This window comes from Embiotoca jacksoni, unplaced genomic scaffold (assembly GCF_022577435.1).
Source record: "Embiotoca jacksoni isolate LCO1_2020_lvr unplaced genomic scaffold, fEmbJac1.0.p SCAF_20, whole genome shotgun sequence".
Lineage (NCBI taxonomy): Eukaryota > Metazoa > Chordata > Actinopteri > Embiotocidae > Embiotoca > Embiotoca jacksoni.
Window position 1 is genome coordinate 5,793,660 of NW_027185341.1, and position 22,366 is coordinate 5,816,025.

Here is a 22,366-nt window from a genome sequence, read left to right on the forward strand (position 1 = left end):
CTCTGAGTGGGAAACTGGTAGTCACAGTAAATTCAGTATAATTTTAATGAGGAAATAAGCCCACATCCTGCTAATTTAGCATGGCAAAAAGACCGCAGATGGGGCAACAGCAAGCTCGGCATTGTCCAAAACTTTGTGTAAAAGTTGACCTTGAATAGCCTGGCATATTTGGTAAATATAAAACAAGAAAGATCCAGTATGTCAGCTTAAAGTTAGTGGTCGATATTGTTGCCAGTTAGCTGTTACCTCCTGTCTCAGGCTCTGTTAAGATAAGTTAGCCAGCTGCCAGCTGTAGCTTCAAAACTAGTAAAACGACATCAGTGATATTAATATTCTCATCTAACGTGTGCAGGATTTGTTCAGGTTTATTGGCAGATATTGGATATAACATTCATAATGATATTAATGTGTAATCACCTGAAACAAGAATTGTTGTATATTCGTTCCTTTCGAATAAAAGTTTTCTACATAGGGAGCGGGTCCTCTTCCATGTTGCACCGCCATATTTCTACAGCCTAGAAGGGACAAAGCACACACTGGCTATAGAGGCCCTTTCATGTTTTCACAAGTTTTGTGGCAGTAGGTTCTCTTACATGCTTCAAAAGGGAGGGTGAGGTGAGGGTTTTCTGTTCGTTGCAATCTGCAACCTCACCGCTGGATGCCACTAAATGCGTAGTCGCCTGCAGTAAACAAGGTAAGCTAAACTTAGAAATGCTCCCTAAATGTACATGAACTATATATCTGAAGGTCAGAATGCAACACTTTCTTTCCAGCAAAACAACACCACTAATTACAGAACCCCTCAGGGGTGCCAACAAAATTATGCAAGCAGCTGATATAACCTGTAGCACGACTAAGTGCCTGTACAGATTTCACATTGTAAAAGATCATGACACAGTCACTCTCGTGCTTCTCAGAAATTAAATCATTATTTCTCAGCATGAAGCCAGAACTGTAACAACGCTGAGAAAATGCAAGTATTTTTCTGAACATCTCAAGAGTCATGAGGTAACACAAACGCCTCACAGTGATTTTGCATAACTTCAAAGCCAGGAATCAGCTGCTTCTAACGCAGGCCTCTCAGGGAGAACCCGTTGCTGTTTGCTGCTGTGTGTGTTTGAGGAAGCTCCAGTGAACTTCCGCCACCTGACATCACCTCCAAAAGAGCGTGACCGGTGAGATAAGATATACACAAAACCTGCCGATGTGTGAGTGTGCGAGCGGTGGAATGCCTTTATCATCTCCCGCTCCTTACAATGTATTTATACTGGAGCCCCCTCAGTTTTCCAGTTCTGTTGAATGCTTAAAATGAAACTGTGGCCATTCACCTGTTGGTGTGGTAGGAAAAACCACGCACAACCACCCAAGATACACATCTCAGCGCTCCTTTTGGTGCAGCCCATCCCATGACACCAGGCTGTCTCACAGCACTGAACACAAAGACAACTACCACGGTACCAGCCTGAAGCCCCCAGTCTGAGCATGCAATGGCAGACAGTAGTATTTCATTCTCAGAGAGCCTTGAAGAGCCAAATTTATGCTTCACTTATAAAACCACACTAAAGTGCCACAGGGCACCAAACGGGAAAAACAACTCAGGGAACAAGAGAGTTCGGAGGCATTCAGGCTGACTGCAACACAACGAAAACTTCTAACATAATTCATAGTTACATGTATACTACGTTGCGTACCGCCTACCATTGTATTGATGGAATCTACCATACAATGTCTGATCTATTCTGGTGTGTGATACTTTAACATGAAAATGATGGGCATTATCCCCCCCAATGTAAACAGTGATGTGTTTTAAGACAGCGTAATCTGATATGTGGTTGTAGTACACCTCTTAATCATATTATGATATTTACTTAAAGATTTATTTTTGTTTCGTGCCCTAGTTTGCTCAGAAGTTGGGTTGTGGATATAAAATAATAGAGCAGATTAGTATAATGTCCCTGTAATGGTATTGTAAAAGTAAATTAAAAACTTTTTGACACTGATCGTGTTTAATTTTGTTCTCAGCAGATAAATCACAAGTTTTTTTTCTTGATTTATGTAAAACTTGCATTTTGCAGCAGCAACATTTTCATCTTTTAATCTGCGTTATGTAATGCCAGTCCACTGTTTACAACAACAAGTATCTTTGTAGTGGTAAATAATTGTATGCTGGCACATTTTTAAAACTTTAAAAAATGAACATAAATGAACCACATAAAATTGAAAACAAGTCATGATGCATCACATATTATAGTCGCTCATTCTTTCATTTTCAAACTGTGTCAGACAAACAGACAAAACAGGCCTAACAAGAGGAACATCAATGCATCAAGACTTTTATAGTCTTGCTCAAATATCTCCCAGTTAGGTGGTGGCGCTGCAGGAGTTGGTGCTTTACATTTTATGTGTTAGACAACACTGCCCCCTCCTGGATAAGAGCTTCCCTGTATTCTGTCACTTACAATAAAATGCCAATTTATTAGGTGCAGCCATTTAAATATAATGCAGTGTAATCCAAATGTCCTGCAATATATCCTGCCTTCATGATGGTTATTTATTCTCCTTTTAGTTGAAACTGTTTTAACCTAATGATCATTTTGGAGGATGTAGTTTGTAAATAAATTGGTTAATTCATTTCTTTATGACATATGACGATTAAACTTGCTATACTCATTCAGTTTAAGTATATTTGAGCAAACACGGAACACTTGTATCTTTAATTTTGAATTTTTTTCTGATAAACAGATCAATTAAGTGAGTTCTTTGTGGGTTCTGCTACATTTACGCTAAATAAACATTTTTAAATGATTGTCACAAATCAAAAAAAAAAAAATAAAAAAAATAAAAGGGATATTCTGGAACATAAAATATTTTTTTGGAGATACATGGTTGTCCCACTAGTCATTACAAATTGAATTTGGCCTAATTTCCTATTATTGTTCTGTGGGTGTTTTTTCTGTCCATCATTCTTGCAGCACAGTTGGTTTCAGTTGGTTTCATTACTTTCTGTGCTCGCCGGACCGACCAGCTCCTATAAAGCCCTCTCAGTCCCATGAATGGACTAATTTGTGTGGAGATAGCAGGACTAACAACCTTAAAGCTGCTCTGTCAGGCTCAGAGGTGATGAAATCAGTCCTCTGGACTAGACTCACCACAGTAGAACATCTGCAGGGCTTCACTCATCTGATAACACGCTATCTGTCAACAAGAGACTACGGCCCTCAGCTCCAACAATGTGTCCTCAAGTGGTTTTGTCTGGTTGCGCATCCTCGTGTCATTTATCTGTTTGTGTACCAGCAGTTTGACTAAGGAGAGGAATAAAATAATACGATATAGGTCATTTTAAAGCTTAACTGTTGTCTAAGAAAACCATTTGCTCTGGTAAATGGAGAACATGGTGACATTTTCATGCCACACGAACACAGTTATGAAATGGATTCAACAATAGAAAAGAGCATGTTTTCTATTAGTTCAGACCGCTAAGAAATTACGCACAGACACTGTCGTTTGTATCTGTCAAGTACAATTTCCCTGCCTTAAGCTGATTAGAGTCATAGTGTTTCAGTGGTAGAGGGAATAGCTACAGCGTAAATAGTAGGCATGTGTGTGATCAAATTCTGTAAAAAAGATGTTTAAACACAATAAATCTGAGATGGGGGAGAGGGTGTGGGGGTTTCCAGGGATTTTTTTTTTTTTTCAGCTTATTTTTTAACCCAAGAAAGCTTACTCCAGAGCCCCTGAGGACATTAAAGGTCCCATATTTTACAATATTTACACTTATTTTGTTTGCAGTCTTGATATCCACAGAAAAAATATTTCTGTGGTTTGAAATAGCAAAACCATCTCAATATATTTTGCATCTCCTCTCTTCAGCTTCTCTTTGGAGCTCTGCCAACAAGAGGCTGTTTTGTGTATTTGTCTTTAAGGCACTTTAAATCAGTTATGCTGTCTTCTGATTGGCTGAAAGTTTACTGAGTAATTTTCTAGCTCCGAATGACTAATCTTTGTTTTGCTCCACATAAAAGTTTGGACAGTTGGGAGTTGCAGACAGGAGCTTCTGAGCTTGTGACATCACAAACGCACAAAAGTCCAAACGGCTCATCCAAACATCTCAGTTGCCAAATACAGGCCCAGTGCATCTCTCTGTGGAAGAAGCATTTTGGCATACTCGCAGTATTTATAAAGCACACAGACCTGCTTACAATCCAAAAAGAGAGAAATGGAAATCAAACAACTACTTTCACGGGCTCAGTAGTACTCCCCATGACAAGACTGTATGACACTCCAACACTTCCCCTTGCTAAGCTGGGTCTGAAGATGACAAGACTACACAAATCTCACTTGAAATGCCTTATAACATTTATAGTTCCACAGAAAAACACTTGAAGAGTCACATATTTGAAGGTAAAATGGATCAGAGGTGAAGTTCAGACTCGGCACCGCTGCAGAAAATCACCGGCAGCAAGCTGTCCACAACCTGAATTGGCCTTTCCCTGCGTCACATGAAAATACAGTGTTCTGTCATTAGTGGAGCTCTTTGTGACTCAACCATTTCATATGCAAATGTCGTGCCTCTGATTTCTTTTGATTCAGCACTCCACGATAGCTGTGGGTTAGACTACGCACACACGAGGGCTGTTCATGTGTAATTGCCTTTCGGGCCTAATTGTCCCGGCCTTTTCTTGCTTTGAGAAGCACCTGTGTGCGGATCAAAGCATTTGATGTGTCAGCTTTGTTTCAAGTGGGTGTCCTTATACAGCACACAGATTGTCAAGTAATTGCCTCTCTAGAAATTTCTATAGCCAGAGTGTTGAAAAAAAATAAAAAAATTCACCTTTCTTTACCACAGAGGATTTAAATGGCTGAGTAAGTAAAGATCGTGAAAAGGTTTAATAACAGTGTAATTATCTCAGAAGATTGAAAATGCATTACCCTTGACACAAAATGACAAATATTGACATGGTTTATAATTTTTTTTTTATATATTTCAGGTTATGATGTACAACACAATTCATAAATATTTAATTTCACTTTCAGTTTCACCTCTCTGTTTGACTACTTTTTCCATCACCTTGTGTCTGACTCCTGACCATCAGCACAACTTAACCGTCAGTGCGTCACTTACACGCTAAATTGTAACAAAACAATACCCATCTAATCCACCCCGTTTGACCTCAGAGGCACCTCTGTGTTGTCCTGCTTATTAAAACCTCACAACGTGCAATTCACCAAGTCAGTTGGCTAACCAATAAAACCTTCAAAGTAGATGGTTATATTTGCAAAGCGTCGCTCAAAGCCCCGGCGCCCGCCTGTCCTGCCCTCGTCCTCGGTGATATCAAAGGAGCATGTGCACATCACAAGGTCACAAATGAACAGCCGGAGAATATTTTTAGACCTAACAGCGATCCAGATGTCCAATAAAAACGGAAATGAAAGGTGACCATCTCGATTGTAAATATTTGAGCTTTAATATGATTGAACATGTGGTTTTTAGTGAATCTTTGGATGACATCCCAGCTCCAGTAATAAAGATAACAGAAGAATGACAGTATATTCTATTGAATCCAATGTAATCTTTGAATCACTGTCAGATTTTTCATGTGTGATGGTTACAAAGTATTTAAGGTGAAAAGCTAGATGCGACACAAATGTTGTTATATTGAAAATATGGATTTTATTTATTTTTTATTTTTTTAATCCAACGAATTCAAGTGCGTAATCGTGTTTAGAGGGGAGGGGTCTAGTAGCAGGGGGTTAAAGGTATAAATGCCCGCTGGATAGATGTGGGAAAGACAAACTAATACTGAATCACATCCTGCCAACACCATTTTCAAATGTGTTTTTCTTCAGTTTTTTCCAGCCAAAGAATACTGCTTTGATTGAAGAGAAAACCAAGCAAAGCATTTTTCCTTGACAAAGAAATGGATAACTGGAAGATCCAGTTTGTTGTTGTGGCTTTTTGCGCCCTGGTGCAAACCTATCAAGGATGGTCTTGTAGTGCAGAGGAGGAGAAAGCACTATCCGAAGACTGGCAGGTAAGAATCACTTAGTGTCCTAAGAATAAAAAATATTTGGCAAAAACATTGATAATCTCTGCTTTTTTGTTGTTGTTGTTGTTGTTATCGTGGTTGTTGTTTTGGAGATCTTTTGTCTCTGTTTGAATCAATCTCTATACCATATCGCCTCAGAGTGATGTGTTTGTTTGTTCGTTGTATTTGTAATTTCTGTATTCAGTGGCAGTTTGTCACAGTTACACTACCTCCAAGCAACACACAACTGAATGTTATATCCTGGATATCCCAACTTCTTGGGGGGTATTCCTGTTCTCCTTTTCTGCCTAAAGTATTTGCAAAATCAATAAAAAAGATTTAAAAGATAACCTCTGCTGGATTGATGGGTTAACCTAAAAAAATAAAAATAAAAAAAAAAGTCAAGAGTAGAAAATATTTGTAAATTTAAAAAGTTTAATCAGAAATGTTTTTTTTTCTGACAGGAGGAGTCACTGGAAACAGGTCTGATCAACCCGGTAGCCAGTCTGATGAAAAGAGCTAAAGCCCTTCGCTTCTATGGACTCATGGGGAAACGTTCAGGTGGCCTCTAAACTCATTCCTGCATAAAAAAAAATATTCAACAACTACTTTCTTTTCTTTAAAGTGTGTTTCTGTGAACAATTTCATTTCTTTATGTCAATGGAGATGAATAGGCTGACGCGTTACTGAAGATGATTTTGGCTTGTTTTATTCTCTCACAGGTACACAGAAACCTTTTAAAGTAAATAGACGTGAGTATCTGCGCTTTGCTTTCAAGCTGCTGTAAAACGCCGCTGAAAACCCCCCCCCCGCCATTTCTCTCTACTGAAATTGTCTCTGAAAAATAGTGACGCCTTTAAAGATATTTCATTATTATTCCTGATTTCTTTTAGAGCGTCATGTTAAAGTGCTACTTTGTAAATGTGATCATCTTCTCTATGCTCGTAGGAAATAAAGGAGAGATGTTTGTGGGCCTGATGGGAAGAAGTATTTCCAGTGGTGGTGGGTAAAAATACCACAAATCAAAATGTCAATTATTTCAAAATATCAAGGCAGCTTTATTGATATTAAAAATATCAAATTGCTAATACACATTAAACAGCTATGATTAAAAGTACAAGGCAAAGACAGTACTCTTAAAATGTGTTCTGTTTATTACAGAATCTTTAGCCAGAATATTTCCATCTGCAACAACCACTGCGATCCACGCTTCAGAGAAACCACACAAGCAAGGTATGATTGTGTCAGTATAAATACCTGAGGTTGTTTTATTTCTATGTGCATTCTTACAGTGGTATTGTTGTTTTATTTATTTTTTTCTCTCTCCACAAACCAAAAATATCTGAGTTCATTTTTCCATTATTTGGCAGGTTCACCAGAGGAATGGACCCAAATCCTGTACTGATGGAGCTATAGAAAAAAAGTACACATTATTGTGATCTATACAATTTTACACCAACCAAAGACGACGTTACCATAAATCATATTCCTAAAAATACACCCTGCTTATCGTTTCACTTCATGCTAACAATTATTGTGTTACTCTCAAACTAGAACAGCTACCATCGTCAAAATGCACATTTCCTGTAAGAAATAAAAATAACCTGTAAATGCTGCTATGTGTAGGTATGTATCTTTGCAAAGCAAAACATTCATGATATCCACCGCACTGGACCATTTTCATTTAACATTCAGAGCTAAGTAAATGTAAGCAGATTTAAAAGGAAATAGGACAGATTCTTTACTGCTAATTGTTTGACAATGTTTGAGTCAAGAATCATTCGACTTGGAACGTATGATGCTTAAAATATGAAAGAAAGTAAAATATAAAAGTAAAAAAAGAAAATTCATGACACAGAAATGAACAGGTAAAAACGTGAAAGAAAAAGCTTACTGATCTTTATTGACAGTTCATAGGTCGAGGCTACTTGTGGCTGGTGAGGCTGGAGGTGAGTTTATTCAGTAGCCTGAGGATCTTAGTGCTCATGTCCCTTTGGGAGGGGTCCATTTTAGAGAGCTGGGGTCGATGGTTTTGTTGCTATTGCCTCGCTTGATCTCCTTTGCTTTCCACTCGTCAATCAAGTCCTGGGATGAATAAAAGACCAACGACTCAGTTGTCAAACAATTAAATTTAGAGTTTTTCAACCAAAAAAAAGAACACGGGTATAAAAATTTTGCTTTTAAAAAGATAAATGATTTGTTTTAACCAGCAGAAAAGGCTCATTTTCTCTAGTACTTAGGATTTATCATTTCATTTAGATAGGGAATTCAGAAACATGAACATTATCTTACAAAAAATTATTTCTATACATGTTTATTTTTGCCTCATACATTAACAGCCTGCTCTTACGTCTTTCAAAAAGGAAACTTCAACAATTAAAATAACAAATTGCCATCTTACCTGTCGCTTCAGTACTAAATGTTTTCCCTTCCAATACTTCAGCATCTGAAGAGACTGCAGGGTGCTCACAATGTCCACCGGATTGACAGCAGTTTCCTGACTGATCTCTGTGCACCAAGCAAATATTAAAAAAAGTCAATATTTGTTGTATGCGTGCATCTACTTCATTGAATATGTGGCAATTAATCTTTCTGTGGTAATAAGTCTTTTAGATGCTGACACCGAGACATTTTAAGCTTTCATGATGTGTTAGTTAGGAGGTCTGTGTTGTCTCACTCACCTTTAATGGAGATCTCTTTGCCCTGAAAGTTGCACATGTATCTGAGTAACACTTCCTTCCAGTAGCTGCGGTAGCTGATGAGGCCCAGGTCAGACAGGGGTCTCTCCGGTGAGCCCACCTTCTCTTCCACTTTGGACAGCAGGTAACCTGAACAACGCACAAAGGGTCAGCAACACGGCCACAAGACAGAAGAACGTACTATTTAAAGAATACTGGTTTTACCTGGTCCCTCTTTGAACATGTCAGTAACACAATTTATTTATATTTCAGAACAGTAAACAATTGATAAAAAAAAAAAAAAAAAAACAACAAAGATCAATAGAATATACATACTGAAGTCAATGAGCATCTTTCCAAAGCCCTGTCTCATGTACTGAGGCATCGTCAGGATACAGGACACGTTGTAGTTCAGGAAGGAATTCTTCTCCTTGAATAAAAAGGTAAAAACATTTTTGATGGTTCTGAACAGAGAAGAGATTTATACAAAATATGAACCTTCTAAAAGGTAAATTTATGATGTATATATGTAACATAGACCTATCCTTGTTTTTCTGTTACCTTGGAAAAATATCCCACTAAATGGCAGCCGGTGTTGTCGGCCTCAGTCATGACATAGAAGAGAAAAGGCTCCACGTCGTAGTAAAGTGTCTTGTGGTCCAGGAAAAGCTTGGCAAGTAAACACAAGTTCTGGCAGTAGATCTGGGGACATAATCGCAATTCATTACTTTATTATAGAGGTTTATTTGTCTTAAAAGTAAAAGGTCCCTGTGAGTTGTCCAAGAAATATACAAAGTATAAAGCCCGAGTCTTCCCACCTTATTCTTTTTGCCGTCAACTTCGAACACCGATATAGACCCCTTTCTGTACACCTCGTCTCCTGGAGGATGCTTCCACACACACTTGGCCTGAACAGACACATAATAAAACACACATCTGCGTTAATTCCCAACAACTCATTATGAACAGATACATATATCTTAAATACATTTATTTGAAGGCCATGATGCAGTACTATTAGGCAATGAAATATAAACGGAAAAAAAGCGCTTGCTAAATATTATCAAAAGGTCAGGTACAAAGAATTCAAACCAATTTTTTTTTAATAAGGAGCGATCCAACCTTTACATGTAACTATACAAGAATTTGTTTTGCCTTTGTGGAGCTTTAGTTTTAATTACTATAAAGTATCAGTAAGTTTGTCACATATTTTTCATAGAACAGATATCTTACAGACATATTGACCCATGTTCTCTCACCATGTGTCGCCTGAGGATGGTCTGGCTCTTCATGTACTTGAGACAGAATTCGCACACGTAGAGACGACCAAGACGAGCGTACTCCTCAGGGTAGGGCGAGTGGTACCAGGTGTCCAGCTCGTAGCGGCCGAACAGGATGGTTTTGATCATGTTACTGCCCTCGGTGATCTGACCCTGGATACGCAGCTTCTCCTGCAGGAGGGAGGCCAGGATGGAAAACACTGGTGTTACTGGTGGTTTTAGAACCAACGTGTGTGATCAGCGTTTTCAAGTCAAAGTTGGTGCACTAATACGCTGACAGGATTGGAAAACTGAACGATAACTGGCTATTCAAATCAAGGGTAACTGTGGAAACAGAAGATGTATCTCATACTCGTCCAGTTCTAAAAAGCAAAAGGGTATTTCTTGTAAGCGTGATGGAGATATAAAACACTGCATTACCAGGTCTTCAGATGCACGAGCCTGAGCTTTCCTGAAGAGCTCCAGGTCATATTCACTGGTGATGTTCTCCAGCAGAGGCTCTCTGGTGTTGCCATGAGTCTGCCGATGCTCCTGTAGACCAGACAGGACAAAAAAAAACAAAAACAGATGAGACAACATGCCAGCTGTGCAATGGTACACCAGAGGGAACAGCAAAACATAAGAGTGACAGAAAGACAGAGGACATGTGCGTGTCGGAGTGGCCGTGATGTACCATGTGCTTTTCTTTCTGCTCTTTTTGCAGGCCAGAGTTTCGCCCCTTCCTGAGCTCAGCCACCTGCTCTTTGTATTTGCTCTGTTTCGATGTTGGTGTCTGGAAATGAGGACAAAAATAAACTATTTACTTCCCAGTTAAGACGAGAATTGTGTAACGACAACAGAAATAATTCCCAGAAAATCAGCTCTACATTATACAGAATATTAGCACATTAGATGAGGTGATAAAGAATTTAACATAAAATTCAAATGCTTGCTAAACTAAATGAATGTGATGCAATTCACACACACACACACAAAATGCCTACCTGGTGACGAGTTGCATGGCGCGAGTTGGTTTCTTCTTGTGCCTTCACCTCCTCTTCTTGTTTCTCACGGCTGATGGCTTTCACCTGACAATGCAGGGTCAAGTATGGATTATAGTGTCCCCTTCAGTTTTGTTATTTCTCCCTGACATAGAGGTTAGATGCAGCTAAAACTGTTGTACATTTTTCAGGTGTTAGGCCTTTATACATAACAATGCACTCGGGTTGACTTTGAGTGTGATCCCAAGCCGTTATGAAAGTGGGACTTTTAGTTTGAGCTTCACATTCGGTAAAAGAAACCCAGATTCGTACAGCTCTGTGGCCGACGAATCCGTCTTTGAACCTTTCATTCACGTTCTGTGATCAGTTTGCCTGTTTCACCTTTCTCTCTCTCTCTCTGGCACTGCAGACATCAGCCAAGAAAAAAAGACGCATCAGAAACGTGTGATTATTCAGTGATGTTGTTGTTAACGTGATGTTGAGCTGGCTTTAACTTTCCAAAGTCAGCAAACCAACTGCAAAATGCAACACCACGGGAGGAAAGGAAATTCCTTTGTTTAAATATTTATATGTATGTATTATCCCATGCAACATGTTAAAGTAAGAACTCATGGCATTTGTTATAGGTTGAGAATAACAAGTGCAGTTTTATCCCATCTTCGGTGTTGTTCTGCCGGTGTTCGGCTGAATTCTGTGATTAGCCAGCTGAACAAGTAGGCCTTCTTTAACTTTACATGCATACCGCATGCAAAACATCAGCTATCTATCAAATCGATATTCACTGAACAATAAAGTAGAATTAATATTATTTTCATTGTGTTGTTTTTACTTCATCGTTTCAACTGCAGCAGAGCTCCAATGAGCTCACAGCAAAATGAAAAATGAGTCAGTACACAGATAACGAATGTCACAGAGAAGTGATGAAGTATGTGGTGAAATCTTAACAACACAGGAGAATCTGCATGGTTTAGGTTTGATGGTTATGTACCATAGTTTCAGTGACAGGCTTGTTTCTAATCACAATTAAAACCACAAACTGGGCTATTAACATGAATAGGAAGAGCTGAATCCTTCAATGTAAAGTGACAGCTTTCCGTTTTAAGTCAAAGTTGGACTCAGTTTTGTTACTTGTTGATACATAAAATTAAACCCAATTAATTACAGAACAACCAAAAAAGACATCACGTAACATGTATGTACAAACATCATAACTATTATGAGGACTGTATCATGAAGGAGGAAAAACAATCACAGAAGATGACGAGGTACAAATGGGTAGCCAAGTGCAACAAGTTTAAACAAAGACTAGGTCAAAACCTAGAATATGGACCGGTCTCTCGGTTATTACATAGTCGCTGACAAATATTTGAGGCAACTGCATCCTTTTGCATAATCGTTGGAATAGTTTCCATCCATCTGTATAAAAACAGCTGGATGAAACCAACAGAAATGTCATATTTGATGTTTAACTGGCACGTGAGTGGACAACACCGCATATTTCAGTAAAAGATTTGTATATTTAAGCTGTTATTTTTGTCATATCTGCCCCTTGCAATTAAAAGCAAAAATAAATGGGAGTTTTTATTTTTTATTTCCCCATGTTCAATGGCATTAGATGGCATGATGATTAATATTTGTATGACAACGGTCTACTAAAATTTCATGATCATGAACCATTTTACCAATTCACATGGCTAGACCGCATTTAAAACATTAGAGGGATTTTACTTTGAAACATATTCAGGAAAACATGGCGTTTGGCTGACCACTGGTTACTTTAGCAATTTATTCTCGACACGTAGCTGAAGTATATCATTGGATCATCAATCGAAGAATATAAGATTAAGGATGTTTTTAAAGCACTCACCTTGCACTCATCAGCAGAAAGATTGTGGTAAAGAGGGCAGCCTGATACAGCAAAATGACGTTCATGTTTTCCTGTGAGGTGACCTGAGCAAGAAGAGAGAGAAAGTTTATGGTACAAGAACTGACAAAAAAAAAAAAAATCATATTCCATATGTTCAACTAAACAGGGATCCTTATTTGCAAAAAGGCAGCCATTTTTACCAAGAGAATTACACCCTGGGGTTGGGCATTTCATGTTGAAGTTGTACGTTTCATGACAGCGGCGGCGTTTTGGTCGATGGGAGAGGTCCTTATCGGAGTCTCTGTTGGCTTGATCTTTGGCCTGGCTCTCATCATGAGACGCATTGGGGCTGGAGATGTCCAGCTCAGATTCAGAGGAGGGCGCATTTCCTGTGGGCGTCAGCGGTGGGGATTCATCATGGTCCGCTGCCCGCTTCAAGTCCAGAGTATCTGAAGGGGGGGGGAACAAGTCAAACCAGTAAAATGATTAACCAGGGATCGAGAACAACGTACGAGCTTTATATAGCATCTTCGGGACACGGAGACCTACCCTGAGAGCTTTGGCTGAGGCGAGTCGAGGCTCTGGTGAGGCGCTGTCTCTTGGTCATGTTCCCATCACTTTCTGAACTGTTGGTCTGTTCTCTTTCAGCGGAGGAGTCAGAGTCTTCTGTCCCATCTGAACCACTTCCAGGCATATGTCTCTATCAGGGAACAAAAACTTAAAATGAGAGGCGACCTACACAAAAACATTATCACGGTGTCAAAATATTTTCAAGTTGATGTGCCAAAGCAAGTGTCAGTGACCTTAATTAGACAAGACAGCAACTAAAAGTCCGTCTTACAGCACGATTAATGAGATATGCGAGATAATAACTCTTCATTGTGGATTCATTAAAAAAAAAAAAAAAAAAAACAGCAGGCCAAAAAAAAAAAAATCTGAAGCAACGTGATGCTTGAGTAACAAGAGCTATTTGTGTGTTTACCCACCGTTTTTACTCTGATAACTACAATCACAACAAACACAATCAGCTGTTCGGTCTCCGTTAAGACGGTTTACCGGGAGGCTAAACGGCTGTCACTAACGACAAAACTACCAAACTCATTTATTCTCCCGCAGACAGCATTTGGTCACTTTAAGACAGCGATTCAAATAACGTCACAGATGCCAAACTTAAACTCTGAAGTCGTGAGTCCGGTCAGCGCTTCAAACAATTATTACTGTGAGCCCAGCGTGTCACAAGAGCTAAACTGCTCCCGTTGTCCACGACGGCTAACAGACGGTGGCGCCGAGCTGCGTTGACTAATCCAGCGTTTTGAGGTGTAGTGCTTAAAAATAAGGTCCGCGTCCTGTATTAAGTCGCATATCGTTGCGTAGCCGCAGTTAACGTAGTGTTACGATGCATTCGGCATACGTAGTATCCACAATGAATCGTTATATTTATTAAAAAGGAGGAGGTTAAAGCCAAAATCTTTAGCACGTTAAATTGTCGGATTTTAGAGTGGAACATGGTGGAACCAGCTAGCTGGTCCGGCTAACGTAGCTACCGTTACCTTCTCATGCGACCTACATTTGTTCGTACCTGTCTTCTTCGAGGCATGTTCTCCTTTAGTGACCGCGGCTCCGTGTGGACTCGAAGAAACGAATTGTAAAACGCCCTGACCCGCTCGATTTAAAAAAAAAAAAGAAAAAAAAAAAAAAAAAAAAAAAAAAAAAAGAGAGAGAAAGGCGAAAGAAACTATTTATTGATGTTTTCAGGCATTAAGTTTAAATATGTACACAGCGTTTCCTTGGTCTCTCGCGCCACATTCCTCGCGCAGACGGAGCACAGAACTGCATTTCCGGCGAGGAATCGATCGACCTCCAGACCAGCAGGGGGCGACTGTGTACCTCACTTTAAAACCCTGCGGGAGAGGATTTTGGTTAGTTTCTGGCAGAGACTGTATAAAAAGGTTTCTAGGCCACACCACTAGTAGTGTAGTTAATTACATTTACAATAAATTAAGTGCATTTTTTTTATTTTTTTTTATTTTTCTAATACCACTAAAAAAAACAACCTGATAAACATATCAAAATCCATAACTTTTCTAGGAATTTCAAACTGAACCCGTCATGTTACACTTTAATTAGCCTATAGGCCTACATAAGAAAAAAAAGTTGCAAACAACATTTTCCTGATTTGAGTTTACTTCCCAGTACTGTACGTAATTTACAACAATAGTAAGACTGTAAATATTTTAGCATTCCTGTAAAATACCCAATTTTCATCCCTTGTTCTCCATTGTTTTGCTTCCATTGTAGGCCTACCTAAGCAGGAACCTGATTGATTCAAGAGACACACTGATTTGTTTGAGAAAAAAAAACTGTCCAAATTTCAAATCCAAACTGATTTAAGTTCCCTCACTTCCCTTAATGAAAAATTTAAGATAGAAAAAAAAGCAAGCCAGTCACCTCAGTGGTAAGTCTTCTCATCACCAAATGTTGTCTCTGAAGTAAATAAAAAGGAGCAGAGCAGGAGAGTACTGTTTGATTATGTTCTTCAAAATGTTGTTTCTACATTTGCAGATGTCCCCTTTGTTGACATTATCTGTTTTGAATCTCCCCCATGACTTTCTCCCCATGAAGCACCTTGGAGGTGGCTGAAGTATTGTAAAACCCGGAAAACTCATCTGTTTTCTCGAGTGTTCCACTGACAGACCATAAAGGGCAGGGAAGGTGCCGTGGCAGCCAAGTGTCCCAGCAGCTGATACCAACTGCTCTATATATAGCTTCCTGGGCCTGGACATTGCATTAGAGCACACAGCTGAACAGACAAAGCACATGCTTTTTACGCTTACAGTTACCTGTCTTTTAGTTTTGCCGAAGAATTAGAATGAACAAACCCAAAATTGTCAGACCGGAGGAGTGGTATGTACTACAAGTCTATCTTTGAATACTAACATGACCACTGACGTGTGCTTTTTTTCTGATCTTTTTGGTTATGGAGAGCTTTCAGTCTTGGGGAAAAATATAGAAATGATCAAACATTTGATTCATAAATATAACTCTCTTTCTGTGTGTCTTAACAGCCAGCCAGCAAATGCGGTGTGGTTTGACAGAAAGAAATATGTCACCGTCAAGTTTTTGGTTCAAAGACCTAAAGATGTCCGAGTTGATATCCAGATAGACAAAATGATTTTATGGTGAGTTTAGAGGAATTTATTTACTGGATTCTTTCTGTTGATGTCTGTCTCTGTTTTGTTTAAATAAGCGCAATGAGGTTTGAGGAAAGTGTAATTGAATGTTTCTTTAACAACCCTGCTCTGTCTGTACAACAGCTGCAAAAATGACACAGATGATGTGTTCTACAATGAGCTGCACTTCTACGACAAAATCGAGATCAATGTAAGCATCCAGTCTTTAAGCTTGATGAGACCAATGACATACAGTCACTAGAACAACTTTTTTCATGTTGTGTGCTCACGCGTGCAGTCATTGTGATGTTAAATACATGCGTTTTTATCCTGTCATTACTTAAAAGGACTCCAGAGAAAGCGTCTATGACCGCACCATCCACATCTTGCTAAGGAAAGTGACGCCTGATCATGCATGGCCTCGTCTCCAGAAGGATTCATCTAAGGTGAGTGTATGTGTTTAAAATGATTAGTCACAAGACCGATCATCAAAAATCACATGATATACAATATGTTTGTGTTCTTTTTTTAAGAGCATGGAGGAATGTCCAAATTGATTTTAAAGAAATAGTGACATATTTCAGAATAATATATTATATTTCTCATTACTTCATTTACAAACTATTTGAACTATTAACGCACTGTCACTGTAAACAATACAAATAACCACCCAAATAATATGCGGGAATAATGGGGATTCCACTGCATTCCTCCTCAACTTTACTTTGATAAATAAAATGTCAAACTGTGTTATTTATTCTTCTTTTTGCAGCCCAGTTGGATTTCTGTGGACTTTGATAACTGGAGGGACTGGGAGAACGAAGAAAATGACGGAAAGGAAGAGTCCGATAGATACTTGGATGTGAGTAAAGTCAATTTGTTCACTAATGAGATCAACTATAGCCTGATGATGTTTCATGTATTTTGGAATATTCCTCATTATTTTTTCGAACTTTATGGATTTCTTTTTACAGATGATCCAAGAAATGGCCAGCAATAACAAAGGAGAAGCACCGGATATGGGGGATCTCAGTGATGTAAGTGCAGTTTTCTGGTCTATGGGGAACTTTTCAAATGTAATGTGGAGAATTGCTTGTAAAACTTAAAATTTGTATTCCATGTAATCAACTGGTTTTTCAGTTACAGTATTTGATTGATCAAAACGCAGTCAGACTTCAGGACAGAAGAAATTCATTCCAGTTTACAGATCTTCTGATGACATGTCGACATATGCACACTGACAATTTGTCGTTTTTCTTCCTACAGTCTGATTGATATCACCTGTGTGTCCCTCAGGATACTGAAGATAATCTATATGTGTTGAAGCTTGTAATATTTGCTGAATATTTATGTTATTGTCCAAAATATTGTTTATACATATTTTCTATGGGATTATTAATTGAAATATTATTGTCCACTGTACACTGCCATATCTTGAATAAATAAGTTGAATCACTCTTTGTTTGGTGTTGTGGTGCTTTACTGTAGCATTTACATTGGATCAGTGGATTAATGGGGTGTGCATACCAGAACATGGTTGTCTGTTTTATTCATTGATCCACTTATTCCTTCCACATATCATTTATGGTACAGATGTATGACTGTACTGGCAACGCAGAAAGTCACAGAGAAAAAAAAGTACGCTCAGTAGAAACAATGAAGACCAATAAAACCTGTTAAGATCACCATGTTTTTTTTTGTTATCTTTTTGTATTGAGACTCTTGAAATTTAAATATTGTTTGACATATTGCTGCTGGTTATGAGTAATGACGTTTTAAAATGCTTATTATTGTTTTGGTTGGATGTAATCCAGACTAAGTTATGTTGTCACTTTATTGTGTGTTATGTGAGTTTATGCAATAAGTTCCAGCACGTTTTACATGTTTACATAATATGTTGTATGTATTTTATTATGTTTAATTGACCCTTTCCGATGTTCATATATGTTTTTACTCTGCTTACCCTGCACAAAAAAAAATAAATAAAATAAAATAAATCTGTCTACTTTTTTTAAAATTTTTATTAAAAGCACTTGGGTGTTTTCTATCACGTTTAAATCGTGTTTAAGAATATTTATTTGTTATATAAAAAAAATACAAATCGAAGCCATTAGGTTTGGACCTTATTGCTACCCGTACTAGGCTGACAACTGCAGCCGAGGACTTTCTTTTTCAGGAGCTCGTGTGGCAGGCACAGTTTTGTTTCAAAAACAGCTCAACATGGCTTTTCAGTGTCAAAGGGACTGCTATATGAAAGAGGTATGAAACTCTTTAATAGCTTGCAAAAACAAATACCCTGAAATTGACCTGCGATTCTCTGCAGAAGTGATTAGCATGGCTGCTTAGCACTGCACCCGCTAGTTACCACTGCGGCTCTCCGCACTTTTAAATACGAAACCATATATTTAAGTTTTAGTTTGCTCGAGGTTTTCGTTATATATTCCTATCTGCAATGCATTATTTCTGCTCATATAATTGGTTGCCTTTTTGAACCCGGTTTGAAAGTTAAGAAATTCCCCAAAACGCAGTGGAAATGATTAAATATACTTTTTAAATATATCTCTTGGTTTGAAAAGCAACGGATTAAATTCAAGTCTTGTTGTTCGTCAACTTCTCTTCTCCAAACCCAGACCTTAATAAAGTTTTATGTAATTCTGAAATCCTAAAGCCACGTTATAAGACACCCGTTTTCTTTTCATTAATTGTCTTTTAGTTTGTTACGTCTGTGGTGACCTGCTGCCCAGCGGAACTGAAACAGGAAGTCAATGGGAAGAAAGAAACCCTCCAGGGCTTCACTGTCAAGCTCCAAGATACCATCCTGTTTCCTGAGGGAGGTGGCCAAGTAAGTCAGTCGGTGTCATTTCACTTATGTGCTCATGTCCATTTGGGAATTGTTTATATCAGAAGTAAGGCTGTACAATATGCTTGTATTGTGTCGTCCTCCTTCAGCCAGATGACCACGGACTGATCGGAGATGTCCCGGTGTTGAGGGTGACGAGGCAGGGAGCGGAGGCCGTACATTTTGTGAGCTCGTCTCTGGAGGTGGGTCAGGAGGTGCAGGTGAAGGTGGACTGGGAGAGGAGGTTTGATCATATGCAGCAGCACTCGGGTAAGGACCTCTGAACTGATGATTTCAGGTAGCGTTGTGTGTTCTGAATGAAGCGACTCGTTGTATTGTATTGTTATTACATACTAGTTCTAAGATACGACTGTATTCTTCCTGATTCTTAGGTCAGCATTTGATAACGGCTTTGGCAGACACAATGTTTGGATACAAGACCACGTCCTGGTACTTCACCACTGCACCGATTCCTTTCCATGGAAACATTAAGACTTGTGGGTTTACCGGTTTACCTCTCTGGGTTCTTTCAGGGAATTGGGTCGTCAGAGAAGCATCATTGAACTGGACACTCCCTGTGTGAAAGCTGGCCAGCTTCAGGAGCTGGAGAAAGCTATAAATGAGAAGATCAGAGCTCACGTTCCCGTCACTGTTCAGCTTCTCTCTATAGATGACCCTGCTGTGGAAAAGGTACCCAGATATCATACTTCGAGTTACTTAAACAGTCCTCTTTCTGTTTGCTTAATATATGAATGTACTGCATTATTAACTTGACAAGCAAAACAAAAAATAAGTGATTATACATATACACTGTATTACACAAGGTGTGTGTGTGTGTGCGTGAACCAGGTGAGGAGTCGAGGGCTGCCGGAGGACCATGCAGGGCCTGTTCGGATCATTGATATAGAGGGCATCGATGCCAACATGTGCTGTGGAACCCATGTGTCAAACCTCAGTCACTTACAGGTGAGACTCCACACACACATACAGACACACAGTCAGTTTTAAGACTTTTGAAGTTATGAAATTAAACATACATGACTTGCAGACACGACATAATCATATGCGAGTTATTAGGCGTGTTTCAGATGATTTTTAAATTTTTTTTTTTTTATTAATTACTGACTTGGCTTTGTTTCTTCTTACCTGCATTTTAGGTAATAAAGCTGCTGGGAACTGAGAAGGGAAAGAAAAACAAAACCAACCTAATCTTCCTGGCAGGAAACAGAGTGTTGAAGTACGCGGAGAAAAGCTACAGCACAGAGCGTTCGCTGGTGTCTCTTCTGAAGTAAGTTGAATCGAGACAACATCACCTGTATGAGTTAAACTCACTCACAATGTTGGAAGTGAAAACAACCCTTTCTGTTGTTTGCTCCACAGAACGGGACCGGATGAGCATGTGGAGGCAGTGGACAAGTTGCAGAAGTCTGTTAAGCTGCTACAGAAAGTAAGAACATTTCTTCAGTCAGTTCCTCTCTAGATGTTCCTCACTGCCCGCGCTGCTCAGTGACTGAGAACTGTGTACGAAGAAAACTGATTCAATGTCGGTGGTGTTGATTATTTCCAGAGCAGGTCACTAATAGCAAAGAGCGCTGTTTAGATAAGAAATCTATCCATTTGGCAGACACTGTATCACACTGGTTTTTGCTGAAGCTCAAGAGTCCCACTTAAAACTGTCTTTGGCAGACTAACCTGAGCCTGCTTCGAGATATGGCCGTCCTCATCGCTCAGAACTTTAAAAGTGACCCTCAAAGAGGAAACTTCTTCAGCCTGCACAAGTAAGAAATTCTACGTAAAGTTGAACAGCAGTTTTGTTTTTATTAATCCTTAAGGGCAAACAAATAACATTTGTATTCGTATGTTCCAATGTTTAATGCCAATAGATGTTTCTTTTCCTTGATAAGGAGTATTATTAAACTGTGATCAGGCTTATGCTATAATAGTGGCATAAGTGAACAGATAATTAAATTGTTAAATCGTAATTATTTGTATTACGATTAACTGTCAACTACAATTTCATGGTGACAGCTCTCGGTATGGCATTATATATTGTCCTGATAGCATTTGAAAATATCTAGTTTGAAAGAAAATGACATTTCTTTTTCCTCCCACAGAAAAGAGGGCGACAATGAGTTCATGAATATCATTGCCAATGAACTAAATACCGAGGTAAGATCATCCCCCAACTGCTTCAAGTAGTTCCAGTTATTAGCTGATAAATATTTATAGAAAGCACGTTTTGTCTCGTCTTAGGGAACTTTGGTTTTCCTGACTGTCGGAGAGGAAAAGGGACCTGGTTTGTTTCTCCTGGTTGGACCCAGTGGACCAGTGACTGAGGTGGCACCACGGTAAGAAACCCCACCACAGTACTCTGTGAGTATTCAACCTCGACTGTAAAAACTTGAAGTAGGTCGGCACTGTATCTGTCTCTTTGTACTCACCAGGATGTTGGAGCTGCTCCAGGGGAAGGGAGCCGGGAAGAACGGGCGTTTCCAAGGCAAAGCCAACAGCCTGGCACGGAGAGGAGAGGTGGAGGCTTTACTGAAACAGCACTGCAAACATGGCACCTCAGAGGAAGAGTAAACCCAGCAATCGTTCAGTACAAATACATATTTTATATTTGTTGAAGGGAAACAACACATGTAGAAGCCAATAAGGATAGTTTACCTGGCCGTCTTAAATATTCATATTTTGTAGTAACCACTGAACAATGACTACACATAAGAATTTAATCATTCTTGTGAAAATGTATATAATCAGGAATTCCTTACAAAATGTACTGTACATATTTGAATTTTAAAAGTACTGGCTTTATTAATTTACAACATTAATCTGTTCAATCTTATTTGCTTTAAAAAAAATAATTAAATTTTATTTCTTGTCTTTTTATATTTTCATGTCCATTAATTCATCCCATTTTTGTGAGCGCGAGATTAAAAGAAGGCCTTGATGGAATTTCTTTCAATTTGGCACAAACGTTCACTCGACTCAAGGACGAACTGATTGGATTTTGCTGGTCAGAGGTCACTGTGACCTCGCTAAAAACAGTTGTGGCTATAATTTAAGATTTCATGCGCTGTTTATGACATTTCACACAAATGCCTTACAGGATAAAATGGTTAAGTGATGATATTTTATATCCAAAAGGTCAAAGGTCAACTTAACTGTGACATTATAATGTTCTGCCGGAACACTTTTCCGGCCTCTATTCAACACCATTAGTGTTACATGAGAAACATGATTAAGTGCCCTGCTCAAGGGCATCGAAATCTGCAATTAGACACAACACTTCATGAAAAAACACCCTTTCAGGCTCTTGATGCCGTTTACCATATTTAATTTATAAGATCTGTGAAAATGTAATATGTAAAAGACACTTGACATGACTGACTGAAATTTACCTTCAGCTGCATTTAGCACGATTGCATTGAGAGATGAGAAATGGAGACCTTTACATTGTAATGCAATCTAATAGAACAGTCAAACAGCACAAATATTAAAACATCTTTATAGCAGTAATATTAAA

General features: G+C 38.8%; 3 protein-coding genes across 6 annotated transcripts; 2 read left to right on the forward strand and 1 right to left on the reverse strand.

The window, feature by feature from the left end:
- Positions 1–5,825: 5,825 nt before the first annotated feature.
- LOC138202140 (uncharacterized) lies at positions 5,826–7,480 on the forward strand. The gene is made up of 6 exons (XM_069155912.1): positions 5,826–6,032; positions 6,491–6,587; positions 6,749–6,778; positions 6,975–7,028; positions 7,188–7,259; positions 7,397–7,480. The coding sequence occupies exons 1-6, from the start codon at positions 5,919–5,921 to the stop codon at positions 7,429–7,431; spliced, it is 402 nt and encodes a 133-aa protein (XP_069012013.1). The 5' UTR covers positions 5,826–5,918; the 3' UTR covers positions 7,432–7,480.
- kat7b (K(lysine) acetyltransferase 7b) lies at positions 7,057–14,518 on the reverse strand. Of its 3 annotated transcripts, none has more exons than XM_069155906.1 (14): positions 14,411–14,518; positions 13,381–13,531; positions 13,032–13,280; positions 12,832–12,914; positions 10,968–11,051; positions 10,658–10,756; positions 10,405–10,515; positions 9,964–10,155; positions 9,523–9,612; positions 9,266–9,406; positions 9,041–9,134; positions 8,708–8,854; positions 8,428–8,534; positions 7,057–8,111 (listed from the first exon to the last, which is right to left on the reverse strand). In XM_069155906.1, exons 1-14 carry the CDS (start codon positions 14,426–14,428, stop codon positions 8,010–8,012), a joined length of 1,668 nt encoding a protein of 555 aa, XP_069012007.1. In that variant the 5' UTR covers positions 14,429–14,518; the 3' UTR covers positions 7,057–8,009. The 3 variants fall into 3 exon arrangements, with proteins under 3 accessions (XP_069012007.1, XP_069012006.1, XP_069012008.1); XM_069155905.1 differs by having other exon boundaries at positions 14,399–14,490; XM_069155907.1 differs by lacking the exon at positions 14,411–14,518 and adding an exon at positions 13,635–13,658.
- Positions 14,519–15,610: 1,092 nt separating this feature from the next.
- Positions 15,611–21,820, forward strand: LOC138202139 (alanyl-tRNA editing protein Aarsd1-like). Of its 2 annotated transcripts, XM_069155910.1 has the most exons (17): positions 15,611–15,735; positions 15,897–16,010; positions 16,146–16,212; positions 16,349–16,447; positions 16,774–16,863; positions 16,976–17,038; positions 18,715–18,843; positions 18,951–19,110; positions 19,233–19,290; positions 19,374–19,530; positions 19,690–19,806; positions 19,998–20,128; positions 20,221–20,287; positions 20,527–20,618; positions 20,955–21,009; positions 21,094–21,188; positions 21,285–21,820. In XM_069155910.1, exons 1-17 carry the CDS (start codon positions 15,701–15,703, stop codon positions 21,421–21,423), a joined length of 1,668 nt encoding a protein of 555 aa, XP_069012011.1. In that variant the 5' UTR covers positions 15,611–15,700; the 3' UTR covers positions 21,424–21,820. The 2 variants fall into 2 exon arrangements, with proteins under 2 accessions (XP_069012011.1, XP_069012010.1); XM_069155909.1 differs by lacking the exons at positions 18,715–18,843; positions 18,951–19,110; positions 19,233–19,290; ... (6 more) ...; positions 21,094–21,188; positions 21,285–21,820 and adding an exon at positions 17,268–17,474.
- The last annotated feature ends 546 nt before the right edge of the window (positions 21,821–22,366 follow it).